Source organism: Cibotium barometz, chromosome 50 (genome assembly GCF_041138505.1).
Source record: "Cibotium barometz isolate CiBa-2024 chromosome 50, ASM4113850v1, whole genome shotgun sequence".
Classification (NCBI taxonomy): Eukaryota; Viridiplantae; Streptophyta; class Polypodiopsida; order Cyatheales; family Cibotiaceae; genus Cibotium; species Cibotium barometz.
Window position 1 is genome coordinate 20,651,800 of NC_141095.1, and position 16,959 is coordinate 20,668,758.

Here is a 16,959-nt window from a genome sequence, read left to right on the forward strand (position 1 = left end):
AACTGGGAAGTACCTCAGACAGCTTATGACATTAGATCATTTGTGGGTATATGCCAGGCATATTCTACCCACATCGACAGTTTTCTGATCTCTCGGTAGATCTCACCGATCTGCTAAAGGGAGTGAAAACAAGAAGGCAAAAGATTCGAATGACTCCACGAGCGTTGGAGGCATTCCAGAACCTCAAGGTGGCTTTATCAGAAGCGCCTTGTTTAGCCCTTGCCTGGTGGGACGAACCATTTCAAGTGATCACCGATGCGAGTAACATCGCAATTGGAGGTGTATTGCAACAGAATGGTCATCCAGTAGCTTACATGTCTCGTAAGTTACTGCCTGCCGAAAAGAACTACTCAGTCTATGATCGTGAACTCCTAGCAGTTATACAAGCCTTGAAACATTGGAAACATTTCCTGTATGGCCGTGACTTCGAGGTTTGCACTGACCATCAGGCATTACACTGGATCCAGACAATGCCAAGTGCACAGTGGAGTGATCGACAACACCGTTGGAGTCGGATATTCCAGCAGTTCGGTGGTATGATTGAGTACCTTCCAGGAAAGGCCAATCCAGTGGCCGATGCTTTGAGCAGGAAGGGACAAGTGTCTACAATTCAAACAACTAGACTTGACCTTGTTGGTACAGGACTAGAGGACATGAAGCACACGTACGCGGATTCCGAGGAATTCGGTACTCACTGGGAACAGGCATTGGATGCCACAGGACCATGCCATTTTCTGATACATGATGGTTGGCTTTTTTACAAAGGCCGACTATGTGTCATGAAGTCAGTCCGGGCAGCTCTTCTCCATGATGCCCATGACGCCATTACAGGTGGTCACAGGGGCATGAATTCGACTCTGGAGAAATTAGAACGACAATACTATTGGCCAAAGATGAGGCGTGATGTGTTTACATATGTACAACGCTGTGACATTTGTCAAAAGGTGAAAGCTCCTTGTGGAAAGAAGATAGGGTTGTTACAGCCCTTTTCAATTCCTGAGGGTCCTTTTCGATGGACTTTGTCACAAATCTGCCTCCCAGTCCGAGTAAGCGTAATACGCAGTGCTTAACTATTGTTGATAGGTTTAGCAAATTTGTTATGCTTATTCCTTGCAGGGCTAATGTGACCGCCGAGGATGTTGCCCAGCTATTCATTCGGCATTGGTACCCGATTGGCGGGATTCCTAGAACCATAGTGTCAGACCGAGATGCCAAGTTTACTAGTCATTTTTGGAGGGCATTGTTTGATAATTTTGGTACTAAGTTGAATTTTTCCAGTGCATTCCACCCACAGACAGATGGCCAGACAGAGATATACAACCAGTTGGCCTTTGATGTGCTGAAGTGTTATGTCCACGATCAGCAAGGTAAGTGGGAATCGTTTTTGCCATTAGTTCAAGCTGTTTTGAATGACTTTTTTTCTTCAGCTATTGGCAGGACTCCATATGAGGCAGCGTTTGGAAGACCTTTCCAGTCGTTGTTAACCAGGACTTCGTCTTCAGTACCGGAGGCGAACAGAGTGACGGAGTCTTACCAGGAGATTTTAGAGTCAGTAAAGGACAGATTGGCTAAAGCGCAAGAGGCCTACACTCGACAGGCCAATAAAGACCGAAGGGATATGAAGTTTTCGGAAGGAGATTGGGTGTATCTTCGGATTATGAAGCAAAGATTGAAGCAGGTGGGTAAGCAATGCTCAAAGTTGACTCTCAGGAGCTTCGGACCTTTTCCCATCCGGAAAAAGATTAATGAGGTGTCTATGCAGTTAAAGCTACCTCCGAGTCGGACTATGCACGATGTATTTCATGTCAGTTGGTTAAAGCCATATGTAGGTACACCCTCTTCAGAGGTCAAAGACAAAGCGGAACCAGACATTGTGGATGAAGCAGAAGTAATGGTTCCAGAATAGATCCTTCTGCACCGTTTCAAGCTTGGCTCAGGCCGAAGACTACGACAGTTCCTCACGAAGTTTCAGGACCGAGGAACCCATGAAGCGGTATGGCTCGACAAAGAGTTCTTCGAAGACTATCCGGCGTTATTGACGGATTATTTGGAGGCTATGCAGCTTCCGTCAAGTTAAGCAGAAGGGGATGTCACGTGCATCCCGCACTTGGATGCCACGTAGACATTTCTGTAGTACAGAAGGTGCAGGACTTGGGATGGTGAACTGGTCCCATGTGAGCCCAGCCTGGGACGAGTCAGCCAGGGATCCATCTCAGTCGTCCGAGGTCAGGTGTGCATTGTCCTGCACATGAGTCCAAGGTCAAATGTGCACTGACCTGCACATGAAACAGTGCCAGTCTGCGCTGAGAGTCTCCCTCTAGAATGATGTTAATGGTTCTGTGTATCTGGTATGGTACCGGATGCCAGATCACTGAGTAGATTATGTTTAGGACAAGGGGCGAGGCCATAGGGCCACCCTGGAGCTTAGTATGGGCATGGGAATGGTGTGAAACCATCCCCATGTGGGCCAGTAAGGCCCAGGCTGGACCCACCAGCCATTGAAGGGCTGTAGGACAGTCCTAAGGCAAGAATAAGGCTATTTTCAGGAGGTTACAGCCTTCATAGGGCTGTAGGGCAAGTATGGGGCAGCCCATACAAGCTGCCCAGCCCATGGATTGTGGGCAAAGGCTATACCCAGCCTTCTAGAAGCAAGCGCGTGCCTCCCCAGCTAGGGAATTTACGCAGCATTTATTAGGATTTTTGGAGCATTTAATGCTGAATTTACTCAGTCGTGGGATTTGTCTGCTGGCCGCCTGCTCATATACTGGCCGACTGCTGTTGAAGAGTAGTATAAATAGGAGAGGTCCACAATCCCATCATTTGTCTTAGTATTCACCAAGAGCTCAAGCCAATCAAGGGCTAGACAAGCCAAGTAGATTGCTAAGCAAAGGGGTGGACTTCTGAAGGTCAAGGGCAGGGATTTTCCAGCCAAGAAAGGTCAAGAATTATGTATTTGTTTTCAGATTTACATCATTCTAATAAAGCAAATACACCATTCGTGGTGGGGGCCCTACAGAGGGTAATTGGGACCCAATACTGTGTCCTCTCCATCTCCTCCTTCTCTCTCTATTTTTTGCACATCTCCATTCAAGTTTGTGCATTAATTTCCGTTGCGAAAAGAGTGATGAATTCTGAGTTTTGAAGTTACCGATCTTTCTCTGAAGCTTCCGCATATTACAGGTGATTGGGTGTTACTTAAGATTGAGAAAGCACGTCTTCTCAAGCGGCCAGGTAAAGAAGGCTGGTTTCCTAAGCTTTCGAACAAGTATTATGGGCCATTCCAAATCTTGCAAAAGATAAATGAAGTGGCTTATAGATTGGTATTGCCCGATCACTAGAAAATACATAACGCATTTCATGTTAGCTTGCTGAGGCTATATGTGGGATTACCGCTTATGGAACGAGTTTTGGAAGATCCACTAGAGGTGGATGAACTTGAGGAGGTATTGCAACCTGAGCAGATAGTTTTTCATAAGGAGCGTAAGCATGCAGGTGGCAAGCTAGTACGCAGGTATCTTGTGAAGTTTAAAAATTATTTGGCTATGGATGCAAAATGGATGGACGATGATTATTTTGAGGATTATCCGGAGCTTCTTAAGGCCTATCTAGAAGCTTTTCAGTTGCGGTCAACTGCTTAGAAGCCAGGGGGAAATGTCACAAAATTCCTCATAGCTTCTGTCTTCTACTATTAATGTGTGGCATATGAAGCCTAACATGACATACATGTATGGTTGGTGGAGCCTGGCATGGTGTGTTTGTATGGCATATGGAGCTTGACATGACAGTACATGTGTGGCTTGTGGGGCCTGACATGGTGTACATGTATGGCTCATGGAGCTTGACATGATGTGATTCCCTGGGATTGGCTATCTTGGTCAATTTCGTTCTTCCATCACAAGTAGGGCTAAGATTTCCAAGAAGGCACTCATTGTCTTTGGTTTGGACTGATACCATCCCAACACTCATGGATATTTGTAGGACGACTCCAGGTAGGGAGAAGTCAACCAGACAACATAGATTAAAGTTAGTCTTATAATAATATGATATGTGATGGAAGTATAAGCTAAATGACATTTGTGTTAACACAATTGATTTTTAACCTCTAAATACATCCATGCTCTTCATTACTCACACCTAAATTGGTTCTGGGCATTTAAACATTTTCAAATGTCTAAATTCTTGGTGTTGCAACCTCAAATAAGTATGGTTTCAGAAAAGGGGCTAAAAGAGTGGGACTTGAGCTGAGGCAAACCCTGCCAACAGAATGTTGTCTGATTGTGTCTTTGTGCTGTTACAGTATCCAGATGGATGGCAGAATCAGTTTGCAGCAGGAATTAAGGTGAATATCAGTAGCTTTTGTTACCTTAGCAGATTAGTATTTTTCTGAGAAAAGCAACACTTTTGGGTGCAGTTGACATGTCTTGTAGAGTGTTAAAATGATCATCTGATATTTGTACTTTGTTTTACAGACAATTGCTGTCATAGCTGTTCCTCAAGGTGTTGTGCAGCTTGGTTCCACAAATCTGGTACAGGGAGTTTCAATGAGATACCTTTCTCTTGTGCTTTAATTTCTATTTACTTTGTCATTGCTGGATTAGGGAAACTTGTATAAAGCTTTGATTGTTTTCTTTTGTGCTTGTATTACGGTAAGCGATAAGCTTGTGCTCATTATGTTTTTCTGAGTGAGTTGATGGGTCTTAAATACAGGAAAGGCTAGCAGGCACCCTGGTGCAGTGTCATGAGCTTATCTGTGACCAGAGTGGGCTTCCAACATCCAATGACTGCCGAGTGGTGCTGCCATTCTTTATCAAATTAAGCATATAGCAGGTGGTGTAGCTACAGTTCCACAGACAAATGCTATTGCGGACAAATGTCACCATTGACAGAGGTCTGAATTTGATGTCTTAAAGAAGACCAGAAGGGTCTATGAGGAATGGTAGTCCATTAATATACATCCATTGTGCACAGTGGCTTGTATAAAAAAACCCAGATCAACTACATACTCTTGAGTTTAGAAAAAAATGTAAGGTAAACTATGTGAATGAGTGCGTTGAGGATACAAGGTCACAGATGCAATGGAGTGCCAATAGAGAGACCTAGAGTTCGTTGAACGACATCGGAAAATGCTGAGCTCTAAGCACGGGAGGGAAGATCTGAAAGCCAGGTATTTGTTGGATGAATGCAGGTGTGCCAGCGAGGTAATCAACCATGCTCTTCCCTCCTCCATATGGGTGGCCTATGGGACCTAAGGATGTGGTCAATTCTTTATGCCATATGAGAAGGCTGTGTGCTATTCCCATTTGTAGTAGGCATCTCCCATACCTAATGATTGTAAAAGGTGTCCTTCGAGTGGAGCTCTGGGAGTATCAATGCTGTTTGCATCCTTGCTGTGCGTACATTGAAACCCTCTAATAGCAGTACATTTCTGCCAGTGCCAGTAAAATCCTCTTTATCTCTGGAAAGAGCTTGATATGGGGATCCTGCTCTTGTATGGCCAGATATTCGTAGAACAGGAAACTCACTGGTGGGGAAATATATATAGCTATGTATGCATCTCTGAAGGGTTGTGCATGTATATGTATCCCCATGAATCGTGCATGTTCATCCCTCCACACTACTGAGATCATACTCCCCAATTGTGATCTATGTAGCATAGCCACATGCCACTTAATCGTCACACTCCCCATCTCACACAAGTTTTTTCTCTATATATAGAGTGCCTTGTGCATTCCCGTACATCCAGCAGGGCTCTTTTGGGAATCTGATGGGCCAATGTGACAACACACAGAAATCTTCATGAAGTTTCTGGTTGCTGACCACATTGTTTATCTGGGGTCTTATGGGCTACACACCTCTATTTGCGTGTTGGTGCCCAATTATATTGGCTAATCAGTCTTCCAACAACCTATTCATTTTTTAGGTGTGTTTCGTGCACTTGTTTCTGGCCCTCTTTTTTGTGTTCCATTTGTGTTGGTGCTAGATCATTGTGCATGCAAGTCGTGTTCTCCTTTAATGTTGGCCTTTTCTTGAGTACTGGCAAGTGGGTTGTTGCATCTTCGAGTATGACTAAGAGCGGCTTTCCTTCATAGTATCTTTATCTACATGCATGCATTTTAGTGCATGGCTCCTTTATTCCTATGTTTTTGTTATCACTTTCGTGATCGTTTCCATGGGATGCTGTCTGCTTCGTATTTTTTTCCTAATGAATCTGAGATTGAGTCCTTTATCTTGTCACCACTTTTCTTCATCCATGGTTTCCATTACAACATTGCTGGGCTGGTGTTTCGCCACAATCTCTTTCTGTGTGCATCCATTTGTTTAGCTACACAAAAGAGAAATATTGCATCCCCTCTGGTTTTTTAAAGTCTTCCACAAGCTTGCACAGTTTAGCATTTTCCATCACTAAAGAATTCAATAAGGGTATGTAGCCTCTTTACTTGTATTCTGACGAGTTGTATATTTTCTGCATCTCTTTTGACATCGTTGTGTTTGTTTGTTACATCTCATACATAGATGTTGGCAAATATCCTCAGCCATATGGTGCCCAAGTGCATGGCTATTAAAGGCATCCTGCATCCATTTTCTGAAATTGTGCATTTTGCTTTTCGGAATCTAATGCAGCCTGCAGCTTTTCTATTTTCATGTCCTTACTTGCCAAGACAAAACAACCTTGACAAGATGGGAATGTTTCTTGGAAGAACTGCCGTCAATTATACTGTAATATTTTCTAGCACCTTCACAAGTTTGTGCATTTTTATGTCCTACAAATTCTTTTTTTTTGATGAGCAAAATATTATACTACAAGTGTTGGGGTTCAAGTTGAGCCCTCTTCTGGGCAATGGGGTACGATAGCCAGTTGGGCAGGGGATGCTGACACACATTTTTATTCTTGATACACTGATGGGTTTTGAAATTGAACCTGACATTAGTTATGCATTTGGACCATATTCAAGCACGTGTCAACTGCTAGATGGAGTCTTTGTTTCTTTTTTTTCTCCCTCTTTTCCACAATCAGAATTTAACCTACTATTGTCATAATTGTGCCTTGGGGATGTTCCAACTGTTTTTTGGATCTGCTATCCAGATAATGGAGGATTTGAAATGGATTGATCATATTAAATCGGTGTTTGGTGCCCTACAACCTGTACCATCTGCACTTCGATCTGACTTACTCTCAGAAGGGCAAGGAGGAAGGTTAGCGTATAACATGCCCTTTATGTCTGGTGCGAGCACATCTAAAGCAGTGAGGCGGCCAGTTACTCTGCAGCAAAGTCAATGTTTTGTGAGAAACGTTGAGGACGTTCTACTGTGGCCTAAGTATGGCCTGCAAGCAAGCCCCATAGGTCCGTCTAACATGCAAGGACTGCAGTCCACGGGTAGAACTGCATTTGTTGCAGGAGACATGCCTCAAGAACTGCAGCATCAGCAAGTGGTGAAGATGCTCGCAGAGGCACAAAGATCCAAACATGCATCAGCACATCCAGGTCCTCAGAGTTCACAGATTCATGCAACCATCCCACACTCTGATCTGCCATTGAATTGTAATCAGAAATTTAAATCACATGGTGAGATGAGCAGTTATCTTGGAGACACGGAGGAGAAGCAATTGAGAAAACACGAGGTAGAACAGTGTAATGAGTCATCATTTACGGGTTTGATGACTGGGGGTGTCTCAACAGGTTTGCATAAAGAGGACACATGTCTCAGTAAGAGGTTTGCGATGCATAGTATGCATGATACAAAAAAAGATGAGGGATTTTCAGGTATCTCTTCCTCTTATGGAGCTGGCCACCAGCAACAAGTGGACACAGAGACACCCTCACATATGCCTGCACAAAATTTTAGTGCAACGTATATGCTGAAGCAACATCCTCCAATTTTGAACCATTTATCTTCGAGCATCAGCTTCTCAAAATGTGATGTAGCAGATAAGCGTAGCAGTTTGTTGTCTGCTGTCGAAGACAAGATGGTTGACCAAGAATGTTCCGATGATGTTTACCAGCTGGTGGTTGCTACTTGTCGTTTACCTGTGAAACAGTCAACTTCAAATTTCCATGCCAGTGATGGATTTGCAGCAACAATTAAGGACAATGCACACCAAAATGCTGGGGACAGGGAGCGTTTGGCCAATACTGAAAGTATGATTAGTGAAGGAAAGTCTTATGTCTGCAATGTTGGCAGTCAGAGCGACACTAGAACCTTGGATGAACTTGAAAAGTTTTTAGCCTCTTTTTCTAGAGAGCAAAGGGATTGCTCTTTTGCCATTGGGGATGAGCTTTCTCAAGCATTAGGTCCTGCTTTTAGGAAAGGGGGCACGGAGGAATTACCACCTTTTGGTGGGGATCAGAAGATCAAGGCAATTGGAGAAAATCAGCTGGGAAAAGCGTATGTAAGGCAGGACGAGATGGTTCCGAAATGGGGCTCAAATTTTGTGATTGACGACTTTAATAAAAGTGGGTTGGGCGTATATTTTCCAGAAAGCAAACCAGAACCTTTGTTGGATGCTGTAGTGGGCAATGCTTCCAACAGTCATTGTTCTGTTTCCTTAAATGCGGATGGCAACTTTTCTGATGAAACTGTGTTTTCCAACCTAACAAGTGGCATGTCTATACTGAACACCAGCAAGGAGACACAGTCTAAAATTGGAGCGTGCAATTCTTCTTTCGCTGGAAAGCATTTGGAAGCTGCACCATGCCGTGAAGCTGTGTACAATGTTCACACCACAAGTGTGGTCAAAACTACCCACGGGAACCAGAACTTTTGTGTGTCCAACGATTCACCTGCAAAAGTGGTGTTTCATAGTTGGGCAGATGAAGGGCAAAGTCTGAAATCAGATGATACTCGGCATTCTCAATCAAAGAAGTTAGAAGAACTTTCCAAAGGAGGTAAAAAGAGGTCAAGATCTGGGGAGAGTACCAGACCACGGCCTAAAGATAGACAACAGATACAGGATCGTGTTCGAGAGTTGAGGGACATTGTACCAAATGGGTCCAAGGTGATAACACCCTTCTCTAGATTTTTAGAAGCTGCCATAGAACACAGAGTGGATTGTTGATAGAAAAGACCAGCATGGTGTTTGATGCATTGAATTGTCATTTTTCATGTGTCTTTGCAGTGTAGCATAGATACCCTGTTGGAGAAAACCATTAAACATATGCTCTTCCTACAAAGTGTTACTCTACATGCCGACCAATTAAAGAACCATGGTGGGGAACTTAAGGTAAGAAATGCTTTGCACACGTTTGGTAGTGTCATTCATAGTATTATTATGAAATAAGGTTATGAGCACAACTATTTAAGACCTCTCTCTCTCTCTCTCTCTCTCTCTCTCTCTCTCTCTCCACCCACACACACACACACACACACACACACACACACACACACTTTTAAAAAAATAAAAAAAACCCAGTTTTCTATTACCAAGAAACAATATACATAGGGAGGATGTACTTCAGAGAGAAGGCATCCAAGGAAGAAAGCTAAAAACAGTAGAAAAAGACTTCAAACTGTGGGATATCAATAGCCTTCAGCTGTGGACAGCCATGTAGGGACTAGCAAAGATTGGCACGAAAGAAAGCATAAGCATCCAAAGAAGGCCGTCGAAACATAATCTTTGAGACGATCTTTGGTCTGCACTCCTAAAATGCATGGTGGATTAAATATACTTGATCTGCATTATGATCTCTTGGCAAGAAAGGCCACCATGATTCCCACTTTCTTTCAACTTTAGCAGCTGTGGGCCATAACGCTTGTAGGCATGTGTGCTTCCATCAAGACTAGAGCTCATGGCAATTGGCACATTTCTCATTGGGAAGCAATGCTTAGTAAATTTGAAGGAAAAATTCCAGGATGCCCTTATGCATCTTCCCTTTTTCGTGATTGGAAATTAGCGTTGTCTTCTATTCGCTGGCATGGTAGATGTTGGGGGTTAGGGTTTCAGAGAAACAGAGACATTTCTCCTAATGTGGTTATTACAAATTCTCTATTTTTGAGTGACTTGATACAACGTGTGCATAGGCATATGCATCTCTCCTTACGATTGACAGATGCCTCAATGGACGCCACACGAGTGTATTGGGGCATCATGTTGTCGTTGGTTTCCCTCTCCACTGCATTGGGATGCTTTTAATTTAGGCTAATGGGGTTCTCTCATATAGGGAAGACCAAATTTGTCGGTCAATATAATTTGAAATGTCAGGTGTGGCAAACCAAAAGGTAAAGATTCAAATTCAAAGTGAAAGATCCCTGCCCCCTCCGCACAACCATCAGGGGTGCTAGCAGCGGAAGTAGCACTTCTTGCGTAGGGTAGAGCCTCAAGGTATGGCCAATCATGATGGTCTTGTAGTTATTGGGCGAGAGAGAGAGAGAGAGAGAGAGATGAAATGATATATTAACGTCTCTAAGAGGCCATAGTGGCCTATGAGACCAAAACTGATGTGTTTCCAAGAGCACGTTAGAGAAGCTAGAAGAGTTCATAGTAAAAGCTCCTCTTGAAAGTGTAAAACCTCTATATGTAGCCATAGCAAAGTCAGGTTTTGAATCTTTTCGATGTTTTCCTATTGAGCATATAGAAGGTGACTTTAGAAATGCCATAGAATTTTTCAAGGTTGCATGGTCTAGAGATTTTTTTTTGGATGAGAGACTGCATGGTCTAGAGAATTTTTTTGGATGAGAGCTTTGCATACTTTCTTCCCTAAAGGATATAATCTGGAAGGCAAATCCTCATCTCGTAAAAGTCAAAAAATTTGTAAAACTCCCTTGATGTGGAGAAATCATCCCAAACCGAAAATTTTACTTATGTCTTTTGACTCTAGTAGAGGGGTTTGGATGCCTAAAGCCTCTTATAGTTCTTCTCTTCCTGGTCTTGTCCTTCTTCTTTCTCATTCCCCTATTGATGTAAATGGAGAACATCATCCAACCTTAGAACAAGAGTTTCATCATGACATAGAAGTTCAAGGTATAGTAAACCACTAGTTTCCGTTGATACGTGTCTTGTCTTTTTCCACAATCTTTGTCAAGTGAGACGTTTTGTTGATGATCTTTTTGTTCCCAATATTCCTAATTTTCAAGACTATGTATTTAAACCCTACCTCTCTAGGTGGAGGAATTTATCCCAAAGCGTTTGTGAACTTAACTGCACTGCAAATAATGACCTTTGTTTCTTTTTGGATCTTAAGATTTCTCAATCTTGTGTTAGTTTAGATGTAGATATATATGATAAATGTTTACAACCCGAGTATTCTAACTTAAATATCATAAGAATGCCTCACCTCACTTCTAATATCTCTAAAATAATTAAATATGGTTTTGTCTCTTCTCAGTTATTCAGATTCTCTCGTATTTGTTCAAACAAGTTTGCTTTTATTACTCAAGTTTGCCAACTCATCAATTTGCTTGTGCAAAAGGATTATTGCTTTAAAAAGTTTTTAAGCAAAGTTCGTTGCTTTTTGAATCGAAGTAGATATATCTTTGAGATTTCTGCTTTTGGAATGTTTAAGATTATAAGTAATAAGTTTCACAAAAATGGGGAGCTTAAAAGCCTATTTTTTGTTTAGATCATTGTAGCTCTTAGTTGTTATTTGTCATTGCTTTTAGTCTTGCTTAATCATTGCTTTAATAGGGAAGTGATTTGTTTTTGCTAGTCTAGTTGTAAGTGCTAGCCTTCATCATGGCTGAGTCTGCCCTTCACCTCCGGAGAAGTGATAGAAACTCAGCTCGTTGGTCTCTATATAAAAATTGTCCTCTTGGTTAGGATAATTTTTTATATATGTAAACCTGCACCTACTCTGGGGCGCTGATGACGTGAGTAGGGATGTCGTAGCACCTAGTCCATGCTATGCATGATGAAGTTGATGATCTTATACTTCATGATTGGACAATCTTTGAGGTAAAGTTCACACTTTTTGTATTCTTTTCTTTACTTGTTTTGTTTTAGTGAATTAGTCATTTAAAGTTTGTTTTGCTAATTAGTCATTAAAAACTTGTTTAGCCTGTTTGTTGGAAATTCTTTTGTTGTGGTTCAATAAATATTTTGTGTGTGTATGTGGGCATGTGTGATTTAGTTATGTATTTGTCTATTTTTGCAAGTTATTATTACTATTATTATTATTATTTTTTCTCGGGTGTCTCTATTAAGCCTTTTTTAAAAATTTAAAATTTTGTTTTGTTTTTGGTGATTCTCTTTTTTCTTTTAAAATTATTCGTAAGTTCAGATTTATTTGGCCTTATGACGGTATATACAATTATACCATGGGTATACAATGCCATAGAAAAACTTAAAAAAAAAAGTGAAAACTGAAAAACACGACTCTATAAGGCCTCCTGATGGTAGAGATGTGGCTATGGTGAGGGCATGTCATGTCATCGGAGAATCTCATGGATCTCTTTGTGTGGTGGAGATCCTCAATGCTTTAGGTTGGGGGCGCTTGGCACATGGGATGCAGAAAGAGAGAACTAAGAACCAAGGAATAAGGAAGAGAAAAAACAAGAGGAAAATAAGGGAAAAGATGATTAAAAAGAGGAAGAGGAAGAAAAGGGAGACGATGAGAAGAAGAGGAAGAAAAGAAGGTGGAGGAAAAGAGAAAGGAGGGATGAACTAAATGGATGCCAGGACAAATATGGGTGCAATTAACATCAAATGGGGAGCTATTAAAGGGATATGTGGAGGCACAATGAAAGAGCTATTGGGGGCAAAAAGAGAGGTAAGATAGAGCTCATTTCATGTACAGAAGGTTCCCCCAAAAAAGTTTTTTTTTTTTGAAAATTGGGTGAACATGTGTTTTTAGAGGTTTCATCCCTGCCTCAAAACCTTTCGCCCTAGAAACAGTTCAGAGGTAGTGTTTCGACAAAACACTTTTTATTTGTTACTATGTGTTGAGGCAAGGGTCAGCACATACGAACCAAGAAGCTGAGAGCTTGTGTATGGCATTTGCAAACAAATAGATAGAAAGGCATCCTCTTCCTACTGGAGCATGTTGCTTGCTGAACCTTGTTTAGAGTTTCCTGATCAAATCTTTTGGCATTTCCATGGAATTTGTCTTTGAATGTTTTTTCAATAGATTTGTCTTTGAGATGTGTGAGTGAAGTAAGTAACATCTAAGTTCTGCTTCACATAACGCAGAAAACAGCCACCACTCAATGGGTACTTTCTTTAGTCCATTCCAGCAACACAAAGAGTCTTTTCTTGTTCCAACAACTGCTGTTTTTAGTTTTTGATTCTGGAGACCAACTCTTTGTGGTCGATGCAAGAATAGCATCCCATGGGTAGCGGAGATGAAAGATCTGTCTCCTTGCTTCTTGGAAGGAACAAAACACACCATTTATGGATGTATTGCTTGGGCAATGGAGACAGGAGAATGCTGGGAGTTGCCGCAGCGAGACTTATGTGCAACTTAAGGCCTTCTAGAAGGTTAAGGGTCTCGTTGGCACAGTGAGAATTCAAATTTGTGTAACTGACTTTTAGGAATTCAGGAAGCAGGGTACTTTGCACTACTTGAACTTCGTCAATGCTTTATTGATTTTGACAGTGCCACTAAGCTCCACTGCCTGCTATTGCTGATTGAGCAATGATAGTTTTGTTTCTTTCACAGGAGGATCTAGAAAGTGGTGCAAGCTGGGCTTTAGATCTAGGTAGCCAGAATGCAAGATACCCCATACTTGTGAAGGACCTCACTCAGCCGCGTCAGATGCTTGTGGAGGTGAGCATAACAAAGTCTCTCAACTTGTGCTGAAGGAATGTCCTTATTTTCTGCTTTGGGTACTGATTTGCTAAGCATGAATACAGATGAAGTGCGAGGAGAGGGGCCTATTTCTAGAGATAGCAGACATCATTCGAAGCTTAGGACTCACGATTCTGAAAGGAGTCATGGAGTCTCAGGAGGAGAAAATTTGGGCAAGATTTGTTGTTGAGGTAGGTGGCTCCATTTGTGGACTCGGCTTTACAATGATAGTGATGTACAAATGCCCTTTATTCTTAGAGCTTGGTGTTGTCCTCCCTTATTTTGGGCCTACTCTTCGCTTTTCCAATGGTAGTGCTGTTCATATGCAGGCTAACAGGGATGTTCAACGAGTTGACGTCTTGGTGTCACTGATACAGCGACTGAACCTTCATATTTACAGCAGCAGCTCGTCAATGACTATTGCCAGCCAGTCTGGTGCAATAAGTCCTCCACAAGGGGTTAACAGTAGCAGCTCTCAAACGATATGTGGTAATAAATAATCATGTTTTCTATGAAAGATTACACCAGGTCCAGGTTACATCCTTGCTGCAATTGGGTCCTTGTTTGGGCTCAGGTCTAGTTTGACTGGCATCCAAGCATAATGCCCTTTACACAACAGCCAGTGAAACAGGTGGTGGTCTTGATTGCCCCGTGATTGAGCAGCTGCCTGTCATCAGATCCTTCGATGGCAAGGACGGGCGACGGCAAGGAGGGGCGAGTGTATGTGCAAGGGGCCTTTTATTGGCCTGTTCGTTTCCAGCAGGTAAGCCAGAAGATACAGGCCAGATTTCTGTACAATGATGTGAATACTGCAGCAAATATGTCTATACTTGGGGCATTGGAAAGGATGTCATAGCATGGAGTCTATGCTGTGCGTTCTATGATGCTATGTATGTGCATTGCCAATATTGCTCTGCTTCCTTGCTTAGCTTTGGGATACGGGCTAGAGTTTGTCATGATGCTTAATGTGACATGCCACAGACCTGATGAGATCACTCTATATATCTATCGGGAGGGTTTCCAACAGGTTTGGACTGGCATTTCTTTTGAACATCTACTCTAGTGGCACACAGCTGAGGGCATATGCTGTGGAATATGTATGGCTCGAAATCTTGTTAATGCATCAGTTTACTTGGACCGCCTTGGATATAAGAACTTGGTTTTTTCTTGTTTGGAATTCACCATGAACAAAAGTTTTGACATTATGGTGTGCTTCAATGCGCACATGCCTCGTTCTTCTTTTGTATTGTATATTTACATAGAGACCCTTACAGTGTCAATGACTGCATTACCTCCATTGTTTCATGTGGAGCTGTCACTTTTTTTTAAAAAAAGCATTAAGGATTATTGTGAAGTACGCTGATAACCTTTTGATTTGCAACTAGGGTAGAGGGATCAAAAACTAGACATTTGCACCTTTCATAAGGACACTTTAATTTAATGCCCAACCATTTGAGATCCATTTGGAGCTTAAAAAGTACTGAGGTAACACACCATTGTTGGCAGGATAATGCTCATGTAACTATTCTTGCTTCAAATTTAGAAAATGGAAGGTGCTGCTATGCAGGCTTCTTTATCCTATTAAGAACCATTTTCTACAGGCAGAGTCTCTCTAATTTGTCGTGCAGTTATAGCAACAATGTACAAAGATTTATATTAAGTATGAATAGACCATACAAAATCATGGCTAGAAGCCGTAGCGAAAAATCCTGATCCCAAACAGTATGGTGATCTCAATCAATCTAGGGCACAATGGTGCCAAGAGAGTCTTGTGGGGGTTGATGATTCCATGATGCCACTCCCTCATGAAAACAATGCGATTTGCTTGCCCAGATTTGGATGGTCCTTGTATACGAGACCATGTGGCCATAAGAGTGTGAATAATCTCTCTCATATAGTACAAATGCATTGTCATATATTTGAATGCATGCCCATCATAGCCTTTGTGCATCTTGCCCTCCAATTTGCAAAGCCGTGATATTGGCAACGATCTTCCAAGTAGTGTCAAGCCTTTGCAGAAGTGGTGTATATTGTGACGTGGAACTAGTAGCATGCAAGAAATTGGGCTACACCCTTGCATATCATTATGGCGGTGTATGAGGAACCAATAGCATGCAACAAATTGGGCTACACCTTTGCATATCAGTATGGTGGTGTCTGAATCCTTGCCCTCAAAATAAATGGGGACCAAGATGAGTAAGCCCAGCAATAGCACCCCAAGTAACATAGATGATTCTCTCTCAATCTACTCATAAGCTGAGCTCTAGCGTCCCAAATCACTAAGTAGCTCTACACCTCCATATGCAATGTTGTATTACCTTAGAAGCTAATGGGTATCTGGGGTAGGAGGGGTTTACACCAAAAGTAGCCATCCATTGATTAATAGGGAGGCCACCATGTATGAATAACCAAAAAATGTGGGAGATTTGGCTCCTCTTGAACGAGTGCCAAAGTTTGTGCCAAGATCTCTTTTGAATCAATGGGGTAAAGTCATAATTCTTCAAGTGTAGTTTGAGTGTAGGAGTCCTCGGAATGTGTCCAAGTAAATGGAGCCTATCATTACGAACAATAAACTTGAAACTCTTCTTTGGATTGGTTGCATCAATCCACTCCAACTCACCAGGATCCCAATGAAGATATTTGACAATCATAACCACGAAGACCCATGGGTCACAATGTCAGTGGGAGGGTCAATATGCCTTTGCTTCCTTGAGCGACTTAACTACTTACTCGATGAAAGGTAGTGTGTGGAATAATCTCCTACATGTGACATCTCATCAATCTCCATCCTGCTTGGATAGAATAAAAAACACGATCTCTCTCCTCATCTTGATCCAACAAGGCTAACATATGTAATGACACTCCTATCTTGGAGAAAACACCCAGCCACTGAGGATGATGTTGATCATGAAAAGTGCTCCTAGTCCACTCACGAGGTATAACTGCATCATTCTGACTGATCCGTTTAAGATTCCGTATGATGAGGTCATGGCTGGATAAGTCTCCAATACATAGGAAAACTTTTTAAAGTCTTCCAAGTAATCTATGCACATCTCTCCCAACTTGGCCAAGCTTGTAAATATCTAAACACAAACAAAGGTCACCAAACCTCACCTCTAATGAGTTCATTCCACACATAATGGGTTGTCTATCAACCTCATCCTTTGATCTAGGAAGCCTTTGTGTAAAAAAAAAGTCTCATGCTGCTCGAGGCTTTGATAATGGCCACTATTAGTGGAGA

The 16,959-nt window shown here is 42.0% G+C and overlaps 1 protein-coding gene across 6 annotated transcripts in view; it reads left to right on the plus strand.

The window, feature by feature from the left end:
- LOC147609917 (transcription factor EMB1444-like) overlaps positions 1-14,998 on the plus strand; it is a 28,659-nt gene extending 13,661 nt beyond the window's left edge. The window contains exons 4-12 of one of the 6 annotated variants that reach the window (XM_086787309.1): positions 4,298-4,339; positions 4,470-4,526; positions 6,622-6,717; positions 7,085-8,995; positions 9,116-9,220; positions 13,590-13,697; positions 13,784-13,909; positions 14,048-14,207; positions 14,293-14,998. In XM_086787309.1, coding sequence (XP_086643435.1) covers positions 4,298-4,339; positions 4,470-4,526; positions 6,622-6,717; positions 7,085-8,995; positions 9,116-9,220; positions 13,590-13,697; positions 13,784-13,909; positions 14,048-14,207; positions 14,293-14,303 — 2,616 coding nt within the window. In that variant the 3' untranslated portion in view covers positions 14,304-14,998. Of the gene's footprint in view, positions 1-4,297; positions 4,340-4,469; positions 4,527-4,727; positions 4,889-4,981; positions 5,199-6,621; positions 6,718-7,084; positions 8,996-9,115; positions 9,221-13,589; positions 13,698-13,783; positions 13,910-14,047 lie in introns of those variants that run through there. The other 5 variants (XM_086787311.1, XM_086787310.1, XM_086787312.1 and 2 more) reach the window with 5 other exon arrangements.
- The last annotated feature ends 1,961 nt before the right edge of the window (positions 14,999-16,959 follow it).